At 38.8% G+C, this 24,057-nt stretch overlaps 1 protein-coding gene across 1 annotated transcript; it reads left to right on the plus strand.

The window, feature by feature from the left end:
* Window positions 1–219: 219 nt before the first annotated feature.
* On the plus strand, window positions 220–16,973 carry loxl1 (lysyl oxidase-like 1). Its single transcript, XM_079374611.1, has 7 exons — window positions 220–1,628; window positions 5,155–5,263; window positions 5,547–5,684; window positions 12,137–12,293; window positions 12,391–12,486; window positions 13,503–13,618; window positions 13,927–16,973. The coding sequence occupies exons 1-7, from the start codon at window positions 632–634 to the stop codon at window positions 13,931–13,933; spliced, it is 1,620 nt and encodes a 539-aa protein (XP_079230737.1). The 5' UTR covers window positions 220–631; the 3' UTR covers window positions 13,934–16,973.
* Window positions 16,974–24,057: the final 7,084 nt, after the last annotated feature.

Here is a 24,057-nt window from a genome sequence, read left to right on the forward strand (position 1 = left end):
TAGGCCACGCACCAGACATCCCTGCTTGTTCAGAAGGATCAAAGGAAGTCAGCGCAGGCACGCTAGATATTCAAGTCCCTTCACAGATGGTGATGTTGACTCTGGAAGCCTGTGCAAAGACCTGGCTTTGCTGGAATTTAGGAAACAGCTCTAGCACTAGGGCCATGTGGGATCTCAAAAAAAGAACATGTTACATTGAGTGAGTGAGGGAGCAGGAACGAGAGCGAGAGAGAGAGAGAGAGAGAGAGGGATCGCAGATCATTGTAAGCAGTCAGAGAGGCAAATAGTGAAGTGCAGAGGAGAGCAACAGGCAGTCATCTCTAGAGAGAGCCTGAGAGCAATGCTCAGTCCACTGACAACAACTCAACATCCGGACAGTAAGGAAGAGGGAGGTTTTTCATACCGCAGCCTGCCCTGGGGCCTCAGAAATCATCTGCCTTCTTCACAGGAATGCCTGCACAACATACTCAACCAAGGACAACGTTTCTTCACTGCATTTAGTCTGATTTGCACATGGACACTGTAAGCCCTCTATGCCTTTTCACCTTTAACCTGCTGGATCAAGGGATACAATTTGAAGTTTCACTGCCCACTCTTTTCTGAAGTTGTTTTCCATGCAAGTCTTGTCAATATGCTGCCTGTGGTTTTCGTGACATGGTGGGTCTGGGTGTTGCTTGAAAGTGTAGGGGGACAGTCCCAATCTCAGCATCAATCTCAGACTGACGACTCAAACCCATGGAGACAGATGATTCAATGGGAGAACAATGGACGTGTTTTCAGTCTTCTCAACAGTGGAGCTGAATATGTCCCGGCTCAGGCTCAGGAGCGTGACAGGAACCCCCGAGTGCTTTTAGCGGACGCTCCCAACCGTCGATCACAGGGTGGGAATGTACGGAGGCAAGCACCCTCCAGAGGAACCTCTGAGACTGTGAGAGGTCAAGCCAGACATCCGTTTGGGTTTGGCCAGGTACCGGACAACTGGCGTCAAGGTGCAGCTGGAACAGGTGAATCGAGTCGCTTCCAGTCATCTACCGGCTCTCGCTTTAGACAATCCTCCGGCTCATCCTCCTCTTCATCCTCATCCTCTTCTTCTTATCCACAGTATCCGTTCCCTCAACAGCCTCCTTATTCTGCTCCTCATGACTCGGTTTTGGACAGGTCATACGAACCTCCCTTCCGTGGTACGGGCTACTCCACCGGTGGGGGATATGCCGGAGGAGGATATGGAGGAGGTGGGTACTCCACTGGAAGTTTTGGAGGAGGTAGCTATAATGGAGGGGATCCTGCAACCGACGACAGGTATCGATACTATCCCTCTTATGGTCAACCATACCAAGCTGTTCCTGCCCAGCCTGCACAGCCACCGGTCTCTGATGGATTGGACCACAGGTACATGCACAGTCTGTACAACGAGGACTCTCGAGATGCTGCAGTACCTGTTTCTAGCAACACTGGCTCATCATTCCAGCCTGCGGTGCAAAGCCCCCAGTATGAACAGTTTCCCCCCTTTGGAAGGCCCCAACCACAGCCTCCGTTTGTACAACCACCTCCACGCAACCCTCTCATCTCTAACAACGATGAGAGCCCCAACGTAAATGCAGGAAGTGTTCATCGTCCTCAGCAAAGAGGTATGATGCATATCCACGTTGTATACACTTGTGAAAGAATCTCTTTGTACATCCCACACTAATGTTACTCAATAGTTTGCTTATTGGGTCATAGACCAGCAGTCCAGAAAGTGTATTTTGTAGATATTGCAGTGAATACTACTGCGTTTCCTCATGTGTCGAGCATTCCTTCATGTGTTGAGCAAGGCTGCAGGCTGCTATGCTAAGTAAAGTTAATCCCAGAGGAACTACAGTACATACTTAAACTCTTACACGGCTGGAGATTTGGGGAAATGGATGCACGTGTGGAGCTCGTTTCAGATTCTTGCTCTCTCTCTCAAGAAAAGGAAATGAGAAAAAGAGAGAGACATCTAAAAAATGCTGTTCTTCTGCCATCTCTTTGTGTTTCCTGGCAGCTCTTTGGATTTATCAAACATATAACCCAAGGGACACAAACTGCACAAAATTGATTGTAAAGCTGTTTGCTTATGCAGCTAGTAATGGGCATTGCTTTTGAGCAATTTTTTCCTGTTTGTTTCCTCATAAGCAGTCAGTGAAAATTACTCTCTCCTAATGTCTGAGCATCTTTCATTCCCATCCCCCCATTGCCATTGTGTTTCAATTTACAATCAAAGAAGTTCCAAGTCCATCTTCATCTCAGAGGCTGGGTTATTGGAACCAGGTGTTGTGGGATGTGTGCGTGGGTGTAAGAGTATGTAGTAGTTGGTGTGTGCGCTTAGTGCCTATGGAGACTTGTTCCGCACAAAGAGTGCTCATTGTTTGAAGATTTGGTTCTGGTTTTGGTGATGACTGCATTGAGAGGGCTAAGGGTGAATGTTCCCTGTATTTGCTTTAGAGGGCGGGGTAAGGGGCTCAAGTGGCTTGGTTGTTGAGGGGTGGGTGGTGAGCATGAGCAATGTGTGTGGGGGATTGTGGGGTGTTACTACATAAGGAGTGGGAGATGGAAATTACCCAACACACATGGGGTCCATTGCCTCAGGAAACAGAAAATATTTTGCTAGCCCCTAAATAAAAATGTGTGTGTGTGCATATATGTGAATGTGTGTGAGGAGGCGGGTGTGCGTAAGGCCTTTGGGACTGAGTTTCTGGCCACTGCCAAGGATCATTTGGTAATATGAAATGGTCTTTGTATCTTGCTTGAGTCACTTCACGCACGACTAATCACCCTAGTTTACAAAATCTGGTCATAAGGGAAATGGGTGTAAACTCAATCCACTGGAAGGTAGACATGTGGAAAAAAATTACATTACTCATTACCCAATGATGCAATCACAAACAAATAAGTTGAAATCAGAGCTCCAGCCTGTGGGAACATATATTATCTATGAATCTGTGTCTTAGAAATTGAAATAACATTAGATGGGACACATGTATCTGACTTGACTCATAGCATTAAACCTCTTTCAGATGGATGTTGAGATCTGGCCTGTATCTGACCAGTGGACATTAATTTATTTTACTTACATCTTCCTAAAAAACAGTATGCTGTCTTCATGTTTTTCTAAATTCTTGTGGACTTTATGAGCAATTTAAGTCAACTTCAACACAACCTAAAATGTATCTTAATTTACAGTTATAATGAATATTGGTGTAGTGAAGGAATCCAGAGGACATCGTTTTATGGATAAAACTGCAGACTGTGTGAAGAAACTTTTGCTGGATAACCACAGTCTTTCACACTCTCTTTACACTGTTTACAAAAGCTGACCAAAGAAGTTTCCTGAGGCCTTTGCTGAAGTCTGTTTCAGACCGAGCTGGCAAATCAGTTGTGTACACAGAGGTGGAGATGGCAAAGCATTCACTGGAGTAGAGGGGCGGCACAAACGAGTCTAAAATAAGGAGACTGACCAAGGGCATTATGTTTTATAGAGTGAAAGTTGCTCCCAACTTTAAACATGCCTCCAGCAGAAGTGAGATTAGATCTTCACTCTACATTGTTGCTTTGAAAAATCCTCCCTGCTGGAAACATCTGCATTTTCATGCTACTCCTAGCTGGTTTATGTTTGCTATTGCTGGTCTGGCTGTCGGCAAAAAATTCTGCTGGATGACCATCAAAGTCTTGCTGGTTAAGGTAATTAAGAGGCCTAGTGGGACTCCGGTATCATACGCTGGAGTCCATCGGTCCTGATCTTCACAACAGGGTTCTTTTCTCTGAAATCCATGACATGCAAAGCAGGAAAGCAAATATGCTGTCGCCTTTCCTTTGAAGAAATGTTAATGTCCACCTACGGACTTAGACTGCACTGTTATTATATTCATAAGATTATTTAGACATAATGTGAGCTTGTATTTTAAGTGGAAATAAAGGTGATAAGTAGTTTCCTTACTGTACAGAGTTTTATGAACATTAGCTGTTACCGCTAGCTCTGTTGTTCTTTTTTCTTTATTTTTCTGGTTTTTTTTAACAGACTTGGTCACATGCCCGATTTTGATCCAGCAGGGAAGTGATCTCATTTTCGTTTAGCTGTCACCTCTCCCTCATCTTTTGTACTCTCTCTCTCTCTCCCTCTCTACGTGCAACACTTTGTTATTTTTTCTTATTTTTGTGTGACCTTGAAACCAGATGAAAAACAATGTTTAATGCATTATACTGTGAGGCCTCAACATTACCTCCTCAAAACCCTCTTCATCTCTTGTGTATTTTGTCAAAGGCATGCTTATTTGGATACAGCCTTTTTAGAAATCTTTTACTTTTTTTTTACATTTAATAGTATGTAACATAAGAACAGCTTAGAACATTAAAGAATCACATTTGTCCCCAGGACAGTGTGTTATGAGACCTGACATTGTTATTATCCTAAAACAGTCTGGGTTTTTATGGTCAAAGTTGATCTCGAAAGATGGTCCGTTTGCTGCTTTGGTGCACTTTTCTTGGTCTGTTTGCTTGTTTGAAAGGGATTTGGACATGTGGTGATCAGACTTGTCTGTTTGGTGGTTTTAGAGTGGTTTTGAACACTTTGCAGGTGGTCAGACTTGTCAGTTTGATGGTTTTGGGTGGTTTTCAGGTTCTGTTTGGTAGTTTTAGAGTAGTTTGACATGTTCATTGTGGTCAGATTGTCACTGGTCAGTTTGGTGGTTTTAAAGTGGTTTTGGATACTTTTCAGTTCATCAGACCAGTTGGTTTGGTTTTGGTCAGACAAGTCAGTTTGGTTATTTTAGAGTTTTGCACACTTTTTGGGTGTACAGACTAGTCAGCTTGATGGTTTTTAGAATGGTTTGGGGTGTTTTTCAGGTGGCCAGGCCGGTCTGTTTGGTGGTTTTAGAGCAGTTTTAGGTTCTTTTTATGTGACCAGGTGGAGGTTTTAAAGTTATTTAGACACATACCATGTGGGTTTAGGGTGCATTTTATTCTACAAACCAGCTGAAAATCAGTTTGACCAGGGTTGAACACCAGCCTAGACCATGACCTACTATGACCAGTAGTAAGGCCAGTTAAGAAGTTTTTCCCCCCTTCAGTGTAATTTCAGGAAATGAGCTGCGGCAGCTGGTTCTGCACTGTAACCCCAATGATTTCTCCTGTTTTTAGGTTTGCCTGACCTGGTTCCTGACCCAAATTATGTCCAAGCCTCCACATACATTCAAAGAGCCCATATGTACTCCTTACGCTGTGCTGCAGAGGAGAAGTGTTTGGCCAGGTGAGAATCCTCAATTCTTCTATTTATGAAATGGCAAAACAAAGCTGACCAGGCAGTATTTACACAATAACCCTCCCACACTCGTTTACAACTGTTTACATCACACCATACCATAATACTTCAAACAACTAATGAGGAGCGTGTTAGATGATGTCTGATGCAGAAGTATGGGTGGTGTCACATCATATAAATTCCAGCCGGCTGTTATGAGCTCATCTCATATACACAACATGTTTCATTACTCAGTGCTGCAGTCCTTCATTAAGGTTTTTTTTCTCCTCAGCTCCGCCTATAGTGCTGACACCACAGACTACAGTGTCAGGGTTCTTCTGCGCTTCCCTCAGAGAGTGAAGAACCAAGGGACGGCTGATTTCATGCCCAACCGACCTCGTCACACCTGGGAGTGGCACAGCTGTCACCAGTGAGTCTCTCTTTTACATCTGTATATGTGGAGACCTCATGGGCATAGAATACGCAGGGGATGCGGTGCACTTTTAATAAAATGTAAATTAGTCCCCTGCACTTTTTCCAGGCAGGTGTGTTCACATAAAGGTTTTCTATGGCCAGTGTAAATAAATCTATATTTGAAGCCAAAGGATATTCAGATGCATAGACAGAATAGTCTATGCATAACCTGATGTTTTATTCACCAAAATGAGGTGATGTGAACATTATAGAGCACTAAACACTCTCGTGCAGTGCATGTTTCATTCATACTCGAAGCCAGAGGGCGCTCTCATGCAGAAAATCCAAAACAGACTCTTATAGAAATAATAACTTATGAAGTGCCAGGAAATCCCTAATATATATTTTTTTCCATTCTTGAATTTTTTTTTATTTATTTTTCTTTCTTTTCTTTTTTTAAATGGCAGTTTTTAGAACAAAGAAGAAGGACAATAACATAAATTACATCAAAACAAATACAATATTTTTTTTTATTAAATAAAAAAAAATAAAAAAATATGGAAAGAAATAAGAAAATCACATGTCTGTAAACAAGTACAAATAATTGCAAATTATTCAAAAAGTAGATTTAAGGCTTTAAAATAATTTACAGTTTTTTGCTTTGTTATTTATTGTTGCTTTTAACGTATACAGGTAGTGACCTATTTCTATTTTAAAATGAGTAAATTTAGATTTCTCAATGCTCACTTACATTTGTGATTTTTAATTTTTTTTAATAATACTTTTTTTTATTCATAAAAAATAAAACAACCTTTTCTTTGTGTTGCAGTTCAATATTTATACATTGCTTAACAAAAATAAATAAATAAAAAAAATCACACCAAAATAATTTTGTACAATCATAAAATAAATGGAGAATATTCTCATTTTCCTCTTTACAGAAAACACACTTCAAGTCAATGTCTTTACAAAATTTAGCAATTACCTATTTTACAGGATAAATACAAATAACAATCTTAAATGACACCTCTCTAATTTTATTTGTGACACAAAAACGTAATCTTAAAGGTCTCTTTCCAGCTGACATCTTAAAATTGTGATCTCCAAAAAACAATGGCTAAAGGAACACTGAAAAATTGTCAAATCATGCTAAGATAATTATTATTACATTTTGTTTCTTTTATTTTTATACCTTCCGATTTAAGACTCAAATCTAAATGAGATTTTTCGTCTATATCATGTCCTAATCATTGCCTAAGCTCTGAGGGAATTGCATTAATTACCATCAATGAATATTTTTATAAAATCTCTAAATAGGTAAGCACAAGGAAATCCCTAATAAGGACAAAGGCACTCAGTGATCGTTGTAGCTAAGCTTTAGAAAAAGCAGAAACGATTCGACTGATAAAACGTGTAGACAATAAACACACAATTGTGACAATATATGGTTTATATGTGTTTTTCAAGTCATCTCCAGGTAATAAATAAATAAAATATATGAATAATGTTGTGCTAATTCACATATAATTTGAAACTATAAAATATACATATATGTTCTGCCTTATTATGTGATAAAATGGGGGGGGGTGTTTGTAGTATATAAACCAATCATAAAATTGTCATTAAGAAAATATTGGGAAACAATTGTAGAATACAAATTATTAGATATTTGAGTAGTACTTTATTTTACAGTACGTGTGCTTCCCTGGTCCATGCATGGTAAATATCTTGTACCTACAGGCAAATGAGTGGTAACACAAGGTACATGGTAACAAATAAGAAACACAGCTGTACCAGATATTTACCGTGTATGTACCAGGGAAGTACACATACTGTCAAATAAAGTACTACCGATATTTGTCATTTATAGTCTTTCTTATTGTTCAGAAGTGTATTTGATTTCTTACTAAATCAAAAGTAAGAGATAATACGATAATAATAATAACAAAACCTGTTAAATTAAAAAAAAACGTATTACATTTGTAATTTCTGTCCCCCTCACCATGCAATTCCTGCCTTAATATGATTAAAAGTCCCAGAATAATGGATTATAATGGTGCCTGATTGTGCAAGTATTCAATTGGTTTATATTCCTTACCTTGTATCAGAATCTAAATGGATTTTGGCATCGATTTATGTATTTGGCTTCACTTGGCGAAGGGCTGTTATCCTCAGAGGGGATTTCCATAACATGTCCAATCAGCTGGGCCTCGTGACAAGTGAAAATTAATGTCTGTCAGTACTTGTCAGGTCTGTGTTTATTCGCCTGTAGCTGTTCATTACATCACGTCTGCGTTGCGATCGAGACATAGCATTTGTGAGAATTGTTCTTTTGCATCATGTTGAACATCATCGATGATGGCTGTCACTCATGTCGGCTCAAATTGTCATCTGTCATTGAAAATGAGTGATTTAGGATCTCACTGTAGCTGCAAATTGCTGCCAATGATAATGTTCCTAATAATGGGAGCGTTCTAGCTCTGTGATGCATTTTATTTTTCAGGATTCACAGATGAATAGAAAGTTCAAAAGAACAGCATTCATTTGAAATAGAAATATTTGTTACATTATAAATGTCTTCACTTTTGGTCAGTTAAATGCTTTATATTAAATATTTATATTCAGATTGTCTACATATTATTATTTTTTTTAATATTGATGCATGTCATTAATTGAGATGAAATTTAATGTATTTTTAAATCATTTTAATTGGTATATCATGGAATGATAGTACAGTTTAATTCTTTATCAATCAATAATGTAGATGAAAATGTATTTGGTCTGTAGGTTTGAGTGATGCAATGGAAGGCTGAGATGCATTTTGTTTTACTAAACCTGACTCCCATTAGCACCAACATTCATCCCAGCTTCACTTTTTATCTCAAAATGAATGCAAGCGCTGAATGTAGTTCAGTCGAGTGTCAGTTTCTACGGCTGGTGAGCATTTGCTCATAAACAGATTATTAATGTAACCTGAAAATGTCAGTACATGAAGTATTTAGCACTTTAACTCGTCTCTAATGCAATTAGACAGCTGAGCGGTGTGATGACGATGGTGCATGCGAACAAGCACCTGACTCTCTTTGAAGAAGAAGAACTGCAGGGAGATGTTTGTCAGTGAGCAGAAGATAATCTATAATTGCTCGCACATCTCCGCTTCAACATGTTTGATATTTTTGTAGAGATTGAAAGTGTCCTTGGCATCTCACTACTAATAGCTGAAATAAAAACGGCCGTAGCCGGTGAAACTGCTTTCCAGTGCTTTGACTGTTTTGATTTCTCTCTGCATGCACAAAGACAACAGCAAGGTGAAGTGCAGACATCAACGTCAGTCAGATTTCTTTGAGTCTCAGGGTTTGATCGACTTTAGCCCTTCACCTCTGATGTAAGAGCTCAGGATTTTTGATGGAGGTAGAGAGCCTTGGTTCTTAGAGGCTAAGAAACCATATAACCCAGCTTGTGACCCCCCCCCCCCCCCCCCCCACACACACACACACACACACACACACACACACTTCTCTATCATTTAAAGTGTTTTATTTATTTATTGCTGTATTCAGTATTTTAGCTAAGTATAAGTAAAACTAAAACTACAATATGAATTATTATTTGAGCCCAATTTTCAGGTGCTCAAATGTAATTGGACCACTGGAACTCATGGACATCAGCAGGGACTGGGTTTCTTCTTTGTGAAGCTTTGCCAGGTCTTTACTGCAGCTGACTTCAGTTGTTGTTTGTTTCTGGCTCTTTCTGCCTTTAGTTTGGTCTTCAGCGAGTGAAATGCTGCTCAATCGGGTTGAGATCAGGAGATTGCAGAATATTCCACTTTTTTACCTTCACAAACTCCTGAGTTGCTTTTGCTGTATGTTTTGGGTCATTATCTATTTTTACGATGAAGCGCCGTCCAATCAACTTTGCTGCATTTGACTGAATCTGGGCAGAGAGTATATCTCTATACATGTCAGAATTGATCCGGCTGCTTCTGTCTTCTGTCTCATCATCTCTAAACACACTGCTCCGTGTTTCACAGATGATGCTGTTTGCTTTGATTATGAGCTGTTCCAAGCCTTCTACAGACTTTTTTTCTTCCTGTCATTCTGGAACAGGTTGATCTAAATTTCAGTGTCCAAAGAATGCTCTTCCAGAAGTGGTGTGGCTTTTTTAGATGTTTTTTTGGCAAAGTCTAATCTGGTGTTCTTTTCAGCTTGTGGTGAATCCTCTGTATTTGCTCTGGTGAAGTCTTCTCTTGATTGTAGCTACATCTGCCTCCTGGAGTGTTCTTCTCTTGGCTGGATGCTGTGAAAGGGTTTTTCTTCACCATGGAGATGATTCTCCAATCATCAGCACTGTTGTCCTCCGTGGACGTCCAGGTGTTTTAATGTTTCTGAGCTCACCAGTGCGGTCTTGTTTTCCCAGAATGTACCAAACTGTTGATTTGGCCGCTCCTAGTGTTCCTGCAATCTCTCGGATGGATCTGTTTTGTTTTTGAAACCTAACAATTGTCTGTTTCTCTTGTATGGAGAGATCATTTGACAGCATTATGTGGTTCACAGCAACAGCTTCCAAATGCAAATGACACACTTAGAATCAACTCCAGACCTTTTACCTGCTTAAGTGATGCAGAAATAACGAAGGAATAGCCCACATCTGTCTGTGAAATGGCTTTTGGGTCAATTGTCCAATGACTTATGGTCCCTTGTCTGTGAAACCGGGGGATAGACATCTCCATACATGTAAATATTTTCAAAATATATACTGTATGTGTCTATAAATGTACACAGAACACAAACATATTATGTAAATAAAAACTATTAATCATTTGACAGCACTAATTTTAACTCATATTTATTTGGATTCAGTATAAGTCAGTTGCACATGTAGAAGAGCGTTGCCTTAAGTGATTAGCTGGAATAGTGTGTGTGTGTGTGTGTGTGTGTGTGTGTGTGTGTGTGTGTGTGTGTTCAATTTGTCATTCAAATGTAGTTTGCCCAGGGATTTGGCAACCGACCCTTAAAAAGTCTGTCATCCCCTCATCAAATAAGATTTAATATGCTTGGCATATTATGGGAAATATAGTATCCCTGTGGAAACTCTGAACTCTGTCAGAGGAAAGTACCGGTTTTCCCTGCCGCAGTCCTTCAGGTATTACCACAGCTTGCCAAGAAAACACTTTTGCCAAACGACCAAACAGACGGTAAGAAACAGCAGTGTGACACGTAGAGTCCTGACGCTCCTGCAGGAATATTCATGCTTTTCAAAGACGTGATTATCGTCAATTTGATTTCACAGATACTATTTAAACTAAACTGAGCTAGACAATGACATCACTGAATTCAATAATGAAGTGCCTTAACTGAAAATTGAGTGTTTAATCTTATTATTATACATTACTGACACTCTATCCTCCAATTTGATACTGTTAAGTGCTTTGACAGAATCTGTATTGTTAAAAGCGCTGTATATAAAGGTGACTTGACCAGAAACAAAGAGCATTGCTTTAAATTATTATTTCAATGTGTATTGATCATTATTTATTGATTGATGGCTGTTAACCTTTTGTCTATACTATTGATAGTTTTTTGTTTTTTTTTATATTGAGATTTTGGCATTCATAGTTTATTTTACAGTAGGTGCTTCAATGTCACCAACTGTAATGCTATGGATCCTGCAGGTGGCGGATAGTTTATAGCCTTTTCTCACAGCAGCTGGAATAATGGAATTTATCGTTTTGATGGTGGATTGTAATCCAAAAAGATTTGTGTTTATGAAACACATATGACTGAAATTAGATTGTATTACAGTTTTAAATATGCATCTGATTACAGATAGCCTACGTGGGATTCCACAAGATTTGTATCCTAAAGAGAACCTGTTCTAAGGATGCATTCTTTGCTTTTGGGGTTAAAAGAATTTCTTTATATGAAATTCAAATGGTATGACAATTACAGATTAGACTGTACAGAAATTGAAATCTACATGTAGCCTAACGCTAATAAGCTCTATATACATGCAATGCATAACATTAACAATTTGAGAACAAAGTATAACAGTAATAATTTGCACAGTTTGATGTGATATGAGATTTAATCACGTTAGATTTAATCACTATTGCTAACGCGATTTATTGTAATGTTTTTTTCCTCACTTGGTCAGAACAAAAGTGGCAGACTTGTTACTTACTCATTCAGAAGATATCACTTACTGATTCAGACAATACCCGGTGAAAATACCTTCAAACATTAGATTAATTAGATTCATTAGATTCGCTAAAGCCGTGCCGACACACAACCCACGCAAGGAAGATAATTCCGCAAATAGCTGCAATTGCAGGTTTCAAACAGAGATGGCGACAAAGAGGCAAAACTTACGGACTGCAGCTTTAATAATAATGATAATAAAATAACACTAGGTGGTATTGCCATGGTCGGTTTTTCATGTCAGTGTTGTCTCTTCTCTCCCTCCGATCAGACATTACCACAGTATGGATGAGTTCAGTCACTACGATCTGTTAGAGGTCAGCAGCGGCCGGAAGGTGGCGGAGGGACACAAGGCCAGCTTCTGTCTGGAGGACACGACCTGCGACTTTGGCCATCTCAAACGATACGCATGTACTTCACACACCCAGGTATACTTCTGAGACACAATCTCTTGATTGATTATTATTGTATTTAAATTATTATTATACCATAGTTTTTATGATTAAACTACATTTAATATTCCAGGGTCTCAGTCCAGGGTGCTTTGACACATACAATGCAGATATTGATTGCCAATGGATTGACATCACTGATGTTCAGCCAGGAAACTATATACTCAAGGTAAAGTTCTCAAAGACGGCCAAAACATTTAAACTCTGTCTTCTATTTCACACCGAATGTGGTTTTTATAATCTTCAAAGAGAGTCTCCTCAGAGAATATATCGTATCTAACACATCAACAGAATACAATACGTCTCACTAAAGGTTTGGCATGAAGAGACGTTTGATGTCACGCATGTCGTCCAACTCTTCTGTTTGTTATGGATGATGCTGGTGCAATGAGCTCGGTATGCGTACGGTACAGCCTGTGCTCATAAATAAGACAGATACAGACATGCCTCTTCAGGCAGATCCCAGCCGCTCACTTTCTGACCTTCAGCAAAACAACAACACAACAGATGAAGTACACCGCTGTTAAAAGAGGTCGCATTACCTTCTACTCTGAGGCTAAGTTTTAATATGCTTTCATAGCAATGGATGATTGAACGGCAAGCACTCTCTGCAGAAATTGGAAGAATTGCCAAAAATGTCTCCTAGTCAAGGATAGAGACCGATAGACAGAAATGAGCTACTAAATGTGGGGGCTATTTACTTTTTCCACAGATGACAGGTGGGTTTTGTACAACATATATTTTTGTTGAGGAAAAGATTTCAAAGTCAACTTTTCATTGTTTTATGTTAAATTGATCCACTTTCAACCATCAATACTGTCCACCAGAACCTAAAACTACAAATATTCTACATCTGCCAATGGCCATAAAACTGCATTATTTCATTATAAAACATAATAGAACAAAACAAATTTGAACAACATAGTATTTGTGGCTCGATAATCGATACTAACCACACTATGTTCGCAGGCCTAGTTAAAATGAATAATTAAACAATGTAACCAGCTAGCCGGTGAGTAGGACTGCTTTGTGTACTCACCAACTCTGAATTTTGCTTGCATTTGGCAAGTGTTAATTTTAGACCCTGCATGTCCAAAATATGTAATAATGTGATCACATTTATATTTTATGGGGTGCACTTATTTTTTCACTGCACTGAAGGTCTAAATGATGTTTAAATTCCAGCTCCAGGTTAACCCAAAGTACTTGGTGCATGAGTCGGACTTCACCAACAATGTAGTCAGGTGCAATATCCACTACACAGGGCGCTTTGTCAAGACAACAAACTGCAAAATCTCCCAGTAAGTACAAATTGCTTTTTGAGTGTGTTAATGGATCAGTAGCTCCATAATGTGTGGCATATATTCATCTGCACGCTTTAAAATAAAGTTTCCAAAAGGAGTTTTCACTGCAGTGCCATAGAAGAACAATTTTGGGTTTCAATGATCAGCTCATAAAAGGACCATGTGTTTCTTAGTGCTTTAATAATCTAAATAACCTTGTGGTCAATGGAAATGTTCTTCATGGAACCATCAATGCTAAAGAGACTTTAATTTTCCACATCTATGAAACTCAACAGAGAAAATGACTTTTTCTTCTGCTCCTATAGGTCATGATCTGTCAGATCCGGATGAATCTCCATGGAAGCACTGTTCTATTGCAATGTGAATGGACTTCCTGGTTCGGTTGTGATTGTTTATTGCATTTGTCTCGGTTCCCATTTTTGTGCCGTTCTTGTGAAGCTGGGAGGAGCGCACATATTGTCACACTCACGCAAAACCAAACACACACTGAGGAATCCCATACTTCACAGCACACCGCAGACCAACGTCTATTTTCCCTCCGGCCACCCCATTAACCCTGGTTTTTCATAAAAACACACACTCGCTGCCCCCAATTAAGTCTAATTCCTTCACCATTTTTAAGTGGCTTACATCGCTGGAATGCAAAGTGAGATCAGGTATGGCATTGTTGAACTGTAATTCTGTCATTCAGATCAGGAAAATCAGCAACTGGAAACAATCCTCCTTTTTTCCAAGCCTCTCTCTTTGTCTGTGCCACTTTAGCGAAGGTGCAGTATTGAAGAAAGAGTCGTATGAGAGAACGGCCAGCCTGTCAGTCATCCTCCAGCTAACCAATTAAGTAAAAAGTGGTTTTAGTTTGAATGAGGGGCCTGGGGAAAAAAATAGCTTTGGGATTAAAGCACTTTGAATAAATGCCTTGAATCCAAAAGCTGGAGGCAGTTTATGAAGGTGTTTTTACCTTGGAGGTTTATTATAGTCTTTTACTTAACCTGCTGTGATTTACATTCAATTGGATTGTAATGTTGCCTTTTTTGTCAGTCCGTTGATAATGCAATGAAGCAAACTACTTAAATTCAAGCCATACTTGAGATATCCCCCTACAAGCAGCTGCAGCTCTATCAGTTTGGTTTTCAGTGATTAAATAAATATTTCAGGTTCAATACAAGAATTAACCGACATAATTTGTGGCATAATGTTGATTACCACCACAAAAAGTAATTACACTGAACCCCTTGCAATGAAATTAAATGGGGCCGATTTTTGGATTAATATAGATTTTTCTGTTAAAATTTGTGCATCGTTTGAGCTGCGATTTTAGCATCGTCATGGAAATGAAATTGTAAAATTGGATGTAACTTTACGCAGAAAAAAATAGTGATTTTCTGCAATAAAATCATGCTTATTGTTTACATCTTGTGGCTGTACTATTGGAACAAGTATGAGTATCTGGTTTTATTTAGTTTATGGATCTTCCATTATAAGTGCTTTAAAACTGTAATGCTTTTTAAAGAAAATTGATTTTTTTCGTGTCAATCAACATTAATTATGCATTTACCAGACAGTTTTATCCAAAAAAGAATTGCATTGCATTCAATGTATGCATTTTGTCAGTTCATGCATTCCCTGGGAATTCTAATGCCATGATCTATTAATTAAGCTGCAGAAACATTATGTCACAAGTGCTGTCGTATTGAACTTGTATATTCAAGCCAGGAACATTCCTCGAGTGTTAAGCTTGTAAACATTCCTTTGTGAGATTTACTTGTTCTGACATCCATGTTAACGGCCAACACTGGTCAGCTGCCACAGGTCGCCATATATGATGCATGCCATTATCTAGGTAAGAAATTAATCTATTTTAGCATATTATATTCATACCCACTGTTCTCATGTACTGTGTGGAGGGAAATGATGTACTTGCTGTGTTACACTCCAGGAATTCATATTTCTTTGTATCTGAAATTGAGATTTATGCCTTGATCGTTAAATCGAACACAGACTTAGTTGATACTACTGTTGCAAAGCTAACATTGCATAACTTGATGTTACTGACAATCTTAATTCCATCCGTACCTACCTCGGAAAGTGAAAGTTAAACATATGCAGTGAAAAAGAGCTCCTTACGACGATACGCTTGAAGAGCCCTAAATGACAAACATCAAATACATATGCTATAATCTAATAAAGTCTGTTAAATGCATACAAAACAAGCTTTCTGTGAGGGTCGTCGGATATGTGTGAATGGAGCGTGTGTTCTGATGCATCACACGCTTCAACCAAAGCTAAATGAATTCCTTTCTGTGGTGAGCAGTTCTTTTATTATGAAAACATGTTACAGTGTTTTCCATTATCAAGATCCAGATCATATGCAGAACAGACTTGGTCTTATCGTATCTCTTTATACTCTGCATAAAGGATTATTATAACATTGTTTATAGTGTAGACAGTAAATTTGTTTCTGGTTGCTATCTGGTTTTGTGGTCCATGACAGGTGCATATCAATCTCTTTGAGTTGTTGTTATCATTGTTGTGGTTTTCGGTTTTATTTTTTTTGTGCTCAGAATCATCTTCGAGTTCATACTGGATCTTTAAATAAATACTGAAGTATATACCAATTTTTTTAGTGCAAGTGCTGTTTCCTTTTTTGACTTCAGACAGTCTAAATTCAGTTGAAGTGGTTGGAAAATACAATGCTTAAGTGGCTGAGTTCTAGGGAAAGTTTCCCATCTGCCGTCTGCGTTTGCACTGAACATGTACTGTACTGAATGCCAGTGGTTTTGGCGTACCGAAACAACATTTTGATTAAGAATTAGGCCAGTAATAAGAACTCTGTAACCCCAGAAGCAGAGCAAAAATTGACATCGCATCCACTGCATCTCAGCGTTTGTTTTAAACAGCAATCTACACTTAAAATCATCACAGTTAAATACTTAAAGTGCAGGTAAATGGGAAAGAAATGATTAAGAACACTTGAAATGCCTCTCCTTCCCCAAAACACACACAAGCATGATTGAACAGATGACTACAAAGAGTAGCTTGGGTTTGTTTTGGGTTAAAATATTTTTGTTTTGTATCAGCCTGCTTTGATATATAATATGAAAACTAATAAACATGTCATTTCTGAAAAACACAGTGATACCAAAGTTTACAGAAGAGACAAACCAGAACACAATGAGCCTTTGTTAAGCTTTTGGTAAGCTAGAGAATGCTATGAGATGCTGGCTTAGCAACAAAAGATTTTTTTTATTATTATTTTTGTTTGTTTTGTCACCAGCTGATACCCTAGTGTGCGTATATACTGTAATTATGAATGAATCCATGCATGTATAAATAAATGCATGCATGAATTTTTGTTTTTGTCTGTTGTTCAAATAAGTCAAGGAATGGCTTCTTTAGCATAAACAATGCTTTTAATAATTTTGAGAGACCACTGGTGTGAAAACAGTTTTAGTGAGTGTGAACTGTGCAGTTTACAGACTACATGCTTGTGTGTTTTCAGTCAGAGAAGGACGCCAAATAAGAGGGGTAAGACCGAGTCAGAGACCTATTAGTGAATTCCACAAACATGACATCAGATTAAGAACAGAACGAGGAGCCATTTTCAGAAGAGCGCCAAGTAATACGTGTGCTTGGGTTTTAGAGTAAACACGTGTGCGAGCTGATTTCCTTCGTGAGGTCTGCAAGCCCTCAACGAGAAGAGTGCAAAGATGACAGCGAATAGAGAGAGAAAATGTAAATGCCAGACCAGAAGATTAGAAGGGTGAATATGAATCATAAGAATCTGACATTTCAGCTTAGACCAGCATAAACCGGCTGTTCTTTCTGGCATTAGCTGATTACCAGGCTGATCTAGTTCGGTGGTTTTAGAGAGGTATTAACCTCATCACCTGTTCAGGCTTGAAGACCAGTTTGCTGACCAGCTTGGCCACGCAGGCTGGAAAACCAGACAGGGCTTCTGAAAACCAGTTTAGACTAGCAAGATGGTCTATTTGGTAGGAATATAAAACAATTGGAAAATATGTTTCGTATTTGAGGGCAGGTGGAGTCAAATGCTCGAGTGATGCAACAACATGTAACAGTTCTACAATTAAGTCATTCGTGTTATGACTCAGAAATTATAACATTCAGAAACGAAGAAAGCCTCTGCAATAATGTCACCAGAGCATAACTGCATTTTAGCCTTCATGAGCTTTTGTAACAAGTATTTGGTAAATATTAAGTCGCCTACACTGACCAGCTCATAATGTATATACAACATGCATTATGGTATTGCACATGTATGCAGGGAATTTTTTAATCCAATTGAGAAAATAGTCATATTCAAGCATTTATATGCTTAGTTTTTAAAACATTTCAAAACTGAACATTCAGAAATTTATCGCAATGTTAGAAAAACTTCCTTAGAGAGTATTTTTGGCTTTATTCATCAGTCCGATTATAAACGGATTATTTGGGTGCATGTAAAAACGTAGCTAGTGAAGCCATATTGTTTATGTACAAATCCAGTGGAGCGTTTGATCTGCTGTTCAATATTCATCGAGCATGACTCGTGACGATAAAGTAAGTAGAAAACATGCAACAGTGGGCGGTCAACCTGAGATGTTTGTGTAGTGAGGAAACACGGGTTTGCTTGTTTTGCTCTCACGACGTCACGACGCGGTGGTCTGGATGTGGCTGTGCTTTGTCTCCGGACTAGTGCCGGCGTTCTCCACCATTAAATCAAACGATTAACAACTCAAACTCAGTGGGAGATTATCTTGAACCGTTCAGATGTGAAGAGGGAGACCGAGCGCCGCGGTAAATAATTCAACTATCACTTACGGTGAAAAACAAAAGTGTGAAGATATTTAACTTCAGCCTCTGTGAGCGGCTTGTTTACTTTAATAATGAAGGCCTGTTGCAAACGTGTCTCGTGCGGCGCCAAGGCCGCTCTCCTGAGCTAAAGAATTCCTCATCATCTCTATTTATGTGTGCCATTAAGTTTGAAGGTCTTGGAAGAAAGAAGGTGAGTTGTCTTGGCAGTCTAGCTCATGGCAGTAAACACGGGAGTCCCTTATTCCGCGCCGCATTGCTCCTGTCCTCGGTGAAGATGATTTTCCACAGCCTGCTTTCCACCCTCAATTCTCAGTTATTCACAAATGGGCCGTTCCTGAGACAACAAGGGAGCAATGCGGGAATAAATTCTCATTAGAGGTACTGCTAACAGAGGGCAAAACTGTCGCAGGGATACGCTTGTTTATAGACTCTCAGACAATTGGAACAAATGACTGGGAACGGCTCTGGAGTTGCTTATTTTACAGGTTCTTCTCAGTCCTGATGAGGCTTTAAATCCACAGATGCTGATGTGGTGCAAGGGTTTAAAACATTGACAACTTTGGGAGAGCTGATGCAAATCTCACAGGATCTTCACCACGCATGAGGCCTTAGTATATATGTACTTTGGGTATGCAAAATACTTGGTGTTTGATTTTGAATGAAAGCTAAAAAGTCTTAAACTATTTGCCAAAGATCGCGTTACCTATGCTACAATTTACCTAATCAGTTCGTTATTACTGTGGCCACGGGAATAATCTGAATTGTTAAAACATACTGGTTTTAATGCTTGCTGGACAAGTCGTTAATGAGGTATCGTTAATAAGGTATAAATTGGACTAATCATACGAATATGAAATCGATACGACTTGATTTCCAGAAACTAAAATTCAATTAATAGTTCTAAAATTACTACATCACATAAGACCGAGACATAAAGAAAGTTAATCTCAACATGATGGTCAAGAGAACTATGACGCTTAGTAGCACATCATGTTGTGAAATAGCACATTGCAGTGCATCAGTAGCTTACAGGCATGATTATAATTCATAAACAATGAGTCCCATCATTAAATAAAAGCGGAGAAGAAGAAATCTAAAAATCAGCCAGAGGCATCGGTTAAAAGTTTAAATAAAGTTTGGATTACATTATCTGTTTGCAGGGACGTGATGAATGCTGTACACAAGTAGACAACAAGAGACAAACAACAGCTGATGTAATGCAAGATTACGAAGGGCAAACTGATTATTTGTCCTCAAAACATGGATCTACCAGATGCTTTTATTCAATGACTTTCAACACTGCACACCAAGTGCGCGCGCACACACGCACACATACACACACACACACACACACATGCATGCATACATATATATATATATGCATGTATGCTATATGTATACACTATATTGCCAAAAGTATTGGCACCCCCTTCTAATGAACATGTTTGACTACTTTAGTAATTTCTATGAGTACAAATCTTAATAGAACCCTTTTCTATTCTAACATGGCAGTGTCTCTGTGTATAAGACACGGTTCAGAAAGACATGATTGATTGAGTCAGTGTGGAAGAACTTGACTGGTCTGCAGAAAGACAAGTCCTGATCCCAGCTGAACTCCTCTGGTGTGACTTTATATGCAGACCTTGAGCCAAAAACTCACCACCAAACACCAGTCAAGTTCTTCCACACTGATCACCATACATCACCCTTTATAGCAGATTTAGTTCACAAACAAGTTAGTTTTTACTTAAATATGATTTTCAGTTACAATAATTAATCCTAAAATTCGACATTAGTAACTTACTTTTAGCAGCATCAGTTGCACTCACAAGATCTCCAGTGTTTACGTGTGAGTTCAGTTCACTGGAGACTCGCTCTAAACGGATCATTTGAATCAGTGAGTTCAGTTCACTGGAGACTCGCTCTAAACGGATCATTTGAATCAGTGAGTTGAGTTCACTGGAGACTCCCTCTAAACGGATCATTTGAATCAGTGAGTTGAGTTCACTGGAGACTCGCTCTAAACGGATCATTTGAATCAGTGAGTTGAGTTCACTGGAGACTCGCTCTAAACGGATCATTTGAATCAGTGAGTTGAGTTCACTGGAGACTCGCTCTAAACGGATCATTTGAATCAGTGAGTTGAGTTCACTGGAGACTCGCTCTAAACGGATCATTTGAATCAGTGAGTTCAGTTCACTGGAGACTCGCTCTAAACGGATCATTTGAATCAGTGAGTTGAGTTCACTGGAGACTCGCTCTAAACGGATCATTTGAATCAGAACTCATTGTCGACTCGAGAACAGCTGCAATCGGATCATTCCAATTCGTGAATGAATCGTTTGCTGCGATTTGCGAACCGATTTCACTGAAAAATTGGTTCATTGAAAAGAATATTATAATATTATAATCATTTGAAAAGATTATAAGGAGTAACGATATGTTTTATGAAATGTAGTGAAGTAAAAAGTACGATCTTATGCTTTGGAATGTAGTGAAGTAAAAGTAAAAGTTACTCAAAATAAAACTACTCCAGTAAAGTACAGATACTTGAAAAATTGACTAAGTACAGTAACAAAGAAGTTTTACTTCGTTACTGACCACCACTGTTAAAACCCAAGGATGAAGCTCTCTCACCCTTAAGCTGGAGGACATAAAGCCGCTCTGTTTGCTGGACTCTGGGCTGGAGAACTGACTTTCTCTGTGTTTCCCTTCAAATACACTTTATTCCTCGTCTCCCTCCGTTATCCAACCTCTCTGCACCCCCATCACGACCTAAAACCATATTTACCGTTCTTGAATTCCCTGCCATGTTCCCCCTGATAGTTTATCACAATATTGATAAGGTTCAGGCCACTGGGCCGGCCCAGAATGAAATCCTGTTCTTTTGAGTAATGGCTGTTGATTTTGGGGTAGTAATGCAGCATTCTGGAAGAGCCAGCTGTTGTCTCACACTTGCCATGGAGATCAGAAAACCAAAACAGACAGATGAAGTCATGTCCCAGCCACCATTACTTTATCATGCCTTCATGCCCAGGCCAAGAATACTACACCGAATGTCTAACGGACTTTCTCAAGGGTCAAAGAACCCTGCAGATGAACTATGTGAGTTGTGTATTTTATACACTGTGCTGCACCATGTCCTGTAATGAATAATACCTATAAACCCTTGTGCTTGTTAATTATAGATGCTTGGGCAAAGAATGAATGGCCAGAGATGGGCTGAGACTATAACTCTGGGACCTACTCTTATGAAACAGAAGTGTGCTTAACTGTATTGAATTTGCACTTGTAGTGTACTTCAAATTTAAGTAGGCTATATAAATATAGCCTACTTAAATTAAATTATATTATATTATCTACTTTTCTTGTAGATAATATAATATTGATGAAATAAAAGGCCACTTAAGTGACTTAAAGATAGACACATTCATGACTGTTTCTTAATACACTTAAGTAGACTTTTAAAAAGTGCCCTTTGTAAAAAATAAAATTAAAAGTTTTACTTAAAAATCATCTTTTATGTATCTTGTATGTGTTGACTAACATAGTAAAGCACATGAAAAGCTTGATTATTATTTTATTGTGTAATTTGATATTGCACAATTATTAACAATTGTTAGATACAATATGTTCTTATATGTGACCCCGGTCGCAGCAGCATAAATGGCTGCCCACTGCTCCGGGTGTGTGTTCACGGTGTGTGTGTGTTCTCTGCTGTGTGTGTGTGTGTGTGTGTGTGTTCACTGCTGTGTGTGTGTGTGTGTTCACCGCTGTGTTTGTGTGTTCACTGCTGTGTGTGTGTGTGTGTGTTCACTGCTGTGTGTGTGTGTGTGTTCACCGCTGTGTGTGTGTGTTCACTGCTGTGTGTGTGTGTGTGTGTTCACGGTGTGTGTGTGTGTTCACTGCTGTGTGTGTGTGTGTGTGTGTGTGTTCACTGCTGTGTGTGTGCACGTTGGATGGGTTAAATGCAGAGCACGAATTCCGAGTATGGGTCACCATACTTGGCCGAATGTCACTTCACTTTGTAGCAATAGCCAAAATTATTGTATGGGCCAAAATTATTATGCCAAAAATCATTAGGATATTAAGATCATGTTCCATGAAGATATTTTGTAAATTTCCTACTGTAAATATATCAAAACTTAATTTTTGACTAGTAATATGCATTGTTAAATTAACACTGAGTAACTTTCAATTTTAAGTCAGCGGAGTAATAAATTATTTTAAGTTGAAACAAGTTTTTGATTTTTTATTTTTTTTTACAGTGTTGCTTTAAAGCGGCAGAGATGTGAATCTTTAGTTATTGTTAATAGTGTTGTTATCACGTCGCCTATAGCTCGTTATACACTAATTTAACTTGAATGCTTTTCAGAATGACTTAATTCTCTTTTAATACAAGCAACAGAGGAGCAGTGTGGTATCACGGAGAAAAGGATATGCAGATATAAACCCTAAAGCAAATCTTACTGTAATTTCTCATCTGCACTCTAAGTGAATTTCCGTCTTTATGTTCACTTATACAGGAAATACCACCTACTGATTTGCAATACGGATAAAACTAATATATATGTTCAATATTTGATTAGAAATAGCGTTACATCAGTTCTTTTATGGCCATGTTCATTGTAGGCAACTAAAACAGTTATAAATGCACTAGGTTGTTATTCACAGAACTGTATCATATAAAGTGACATATGTGTTATTATTATGTGTTTCCTTGGGAATCCAATCCATGACCTTGACCTTTCCTGTGTCATTTACCAGTTGATCTATTGGTGCACTAAACACTCGGGCCCTTTGCTGTAAGTAATATAATGTAGCTACCTTTACAAGCCAATTTGAGCAGAGCCCGGGTTTGAGATGATATAATAGTCAGTATGCACTGATATAAGGAACATGTTTCACTGTGATGGCGCTGACTTTATGGGTTATACTGTATAAAACAATTTGATTTAAGCTGGGAAATATGCTCATCTTCGTTATATGATCTCTGAGTTTTATTACGTCGCCTCTGTCTTGGTGCACATCGTGTCTCTTCATGCTAAAGCAGAGGACGTCGCTGATGTTTATGGCGGTGGGTAGTGCTGTTGTCTTCTGGGATGCTCCGTGTGTCAAACTCTAATGCGAACGATTCCATCAATGCTGTGCAGGGAGATACAAATGATGAGAAAGAAAGGGAGCATGAGACAAATCCATGTGGTCTTCAGCAATCTAATCTGGGGGCAGACACATGTCCACGCTCAAAAGGCGCCTGCTTAAATTTGCAAGTGAGAATCAAGTTATTAGCCTGACTAAGTAGTGTTGTTGTCCATTTGCAATCTGCAAGTCAGGGCTGTTGGGTGATGTGTGTCTGGGGAATCCCAGGCTGCAAAGAGAGGGATGATAATCATATGGAAATATCTGAGCACAGAACAACACTGCGCCCTGCTGGACAAACACGCTTTGAATCCTTTATCCTTGCAGCATGCTGTATTTGAATGAGACTGATGACATTTTTAACAACGTTAAACCAAATATAGTTGGAGTTTTTAGCAAAATATACCTGATATAGTTACCATAAAATGCTCTTGGCATGAAAATAGCCACAGAAGCTGCCATGGCATTAAAAACAAACAAAT

The sequence above is a fragment of the Barbus barbus genome (assembly GCF_936440315.1).
Source record: "Barbus barbus genome assembly, chromosome: 23".
NCBI lineage: Eukaryota > Metazoa > Chordata > Actinopteri > Cypriniformes > Cyprinidae > Barbus > Barbus barbus.

Bases quoted from the DNA above. Each gene is read 5' to 3' on its own strand.
- loxl1 (XM_079374611.1), top strand. From the start codon at position 632: ATGCTGCCTGTGGTTTTCGTGACATGGTGGGTCTGGGTGTTGCTTGAA. The intron at 1,629-5,154 runs GTATGATGCATA...TCCTGTTTTTAG, and splicing joins TCATCGTCCTCAGCAAAGAG to GTTTGCCTGACCTGGTTCCT. The intron at 5,264-5,546 runs GTGAGAATCCTC...TTTTCTCCTCAG, and splicing joins GAGGAGAAGTGTTTGGCCAG to CTCCGCCTATAGTGCTGACA.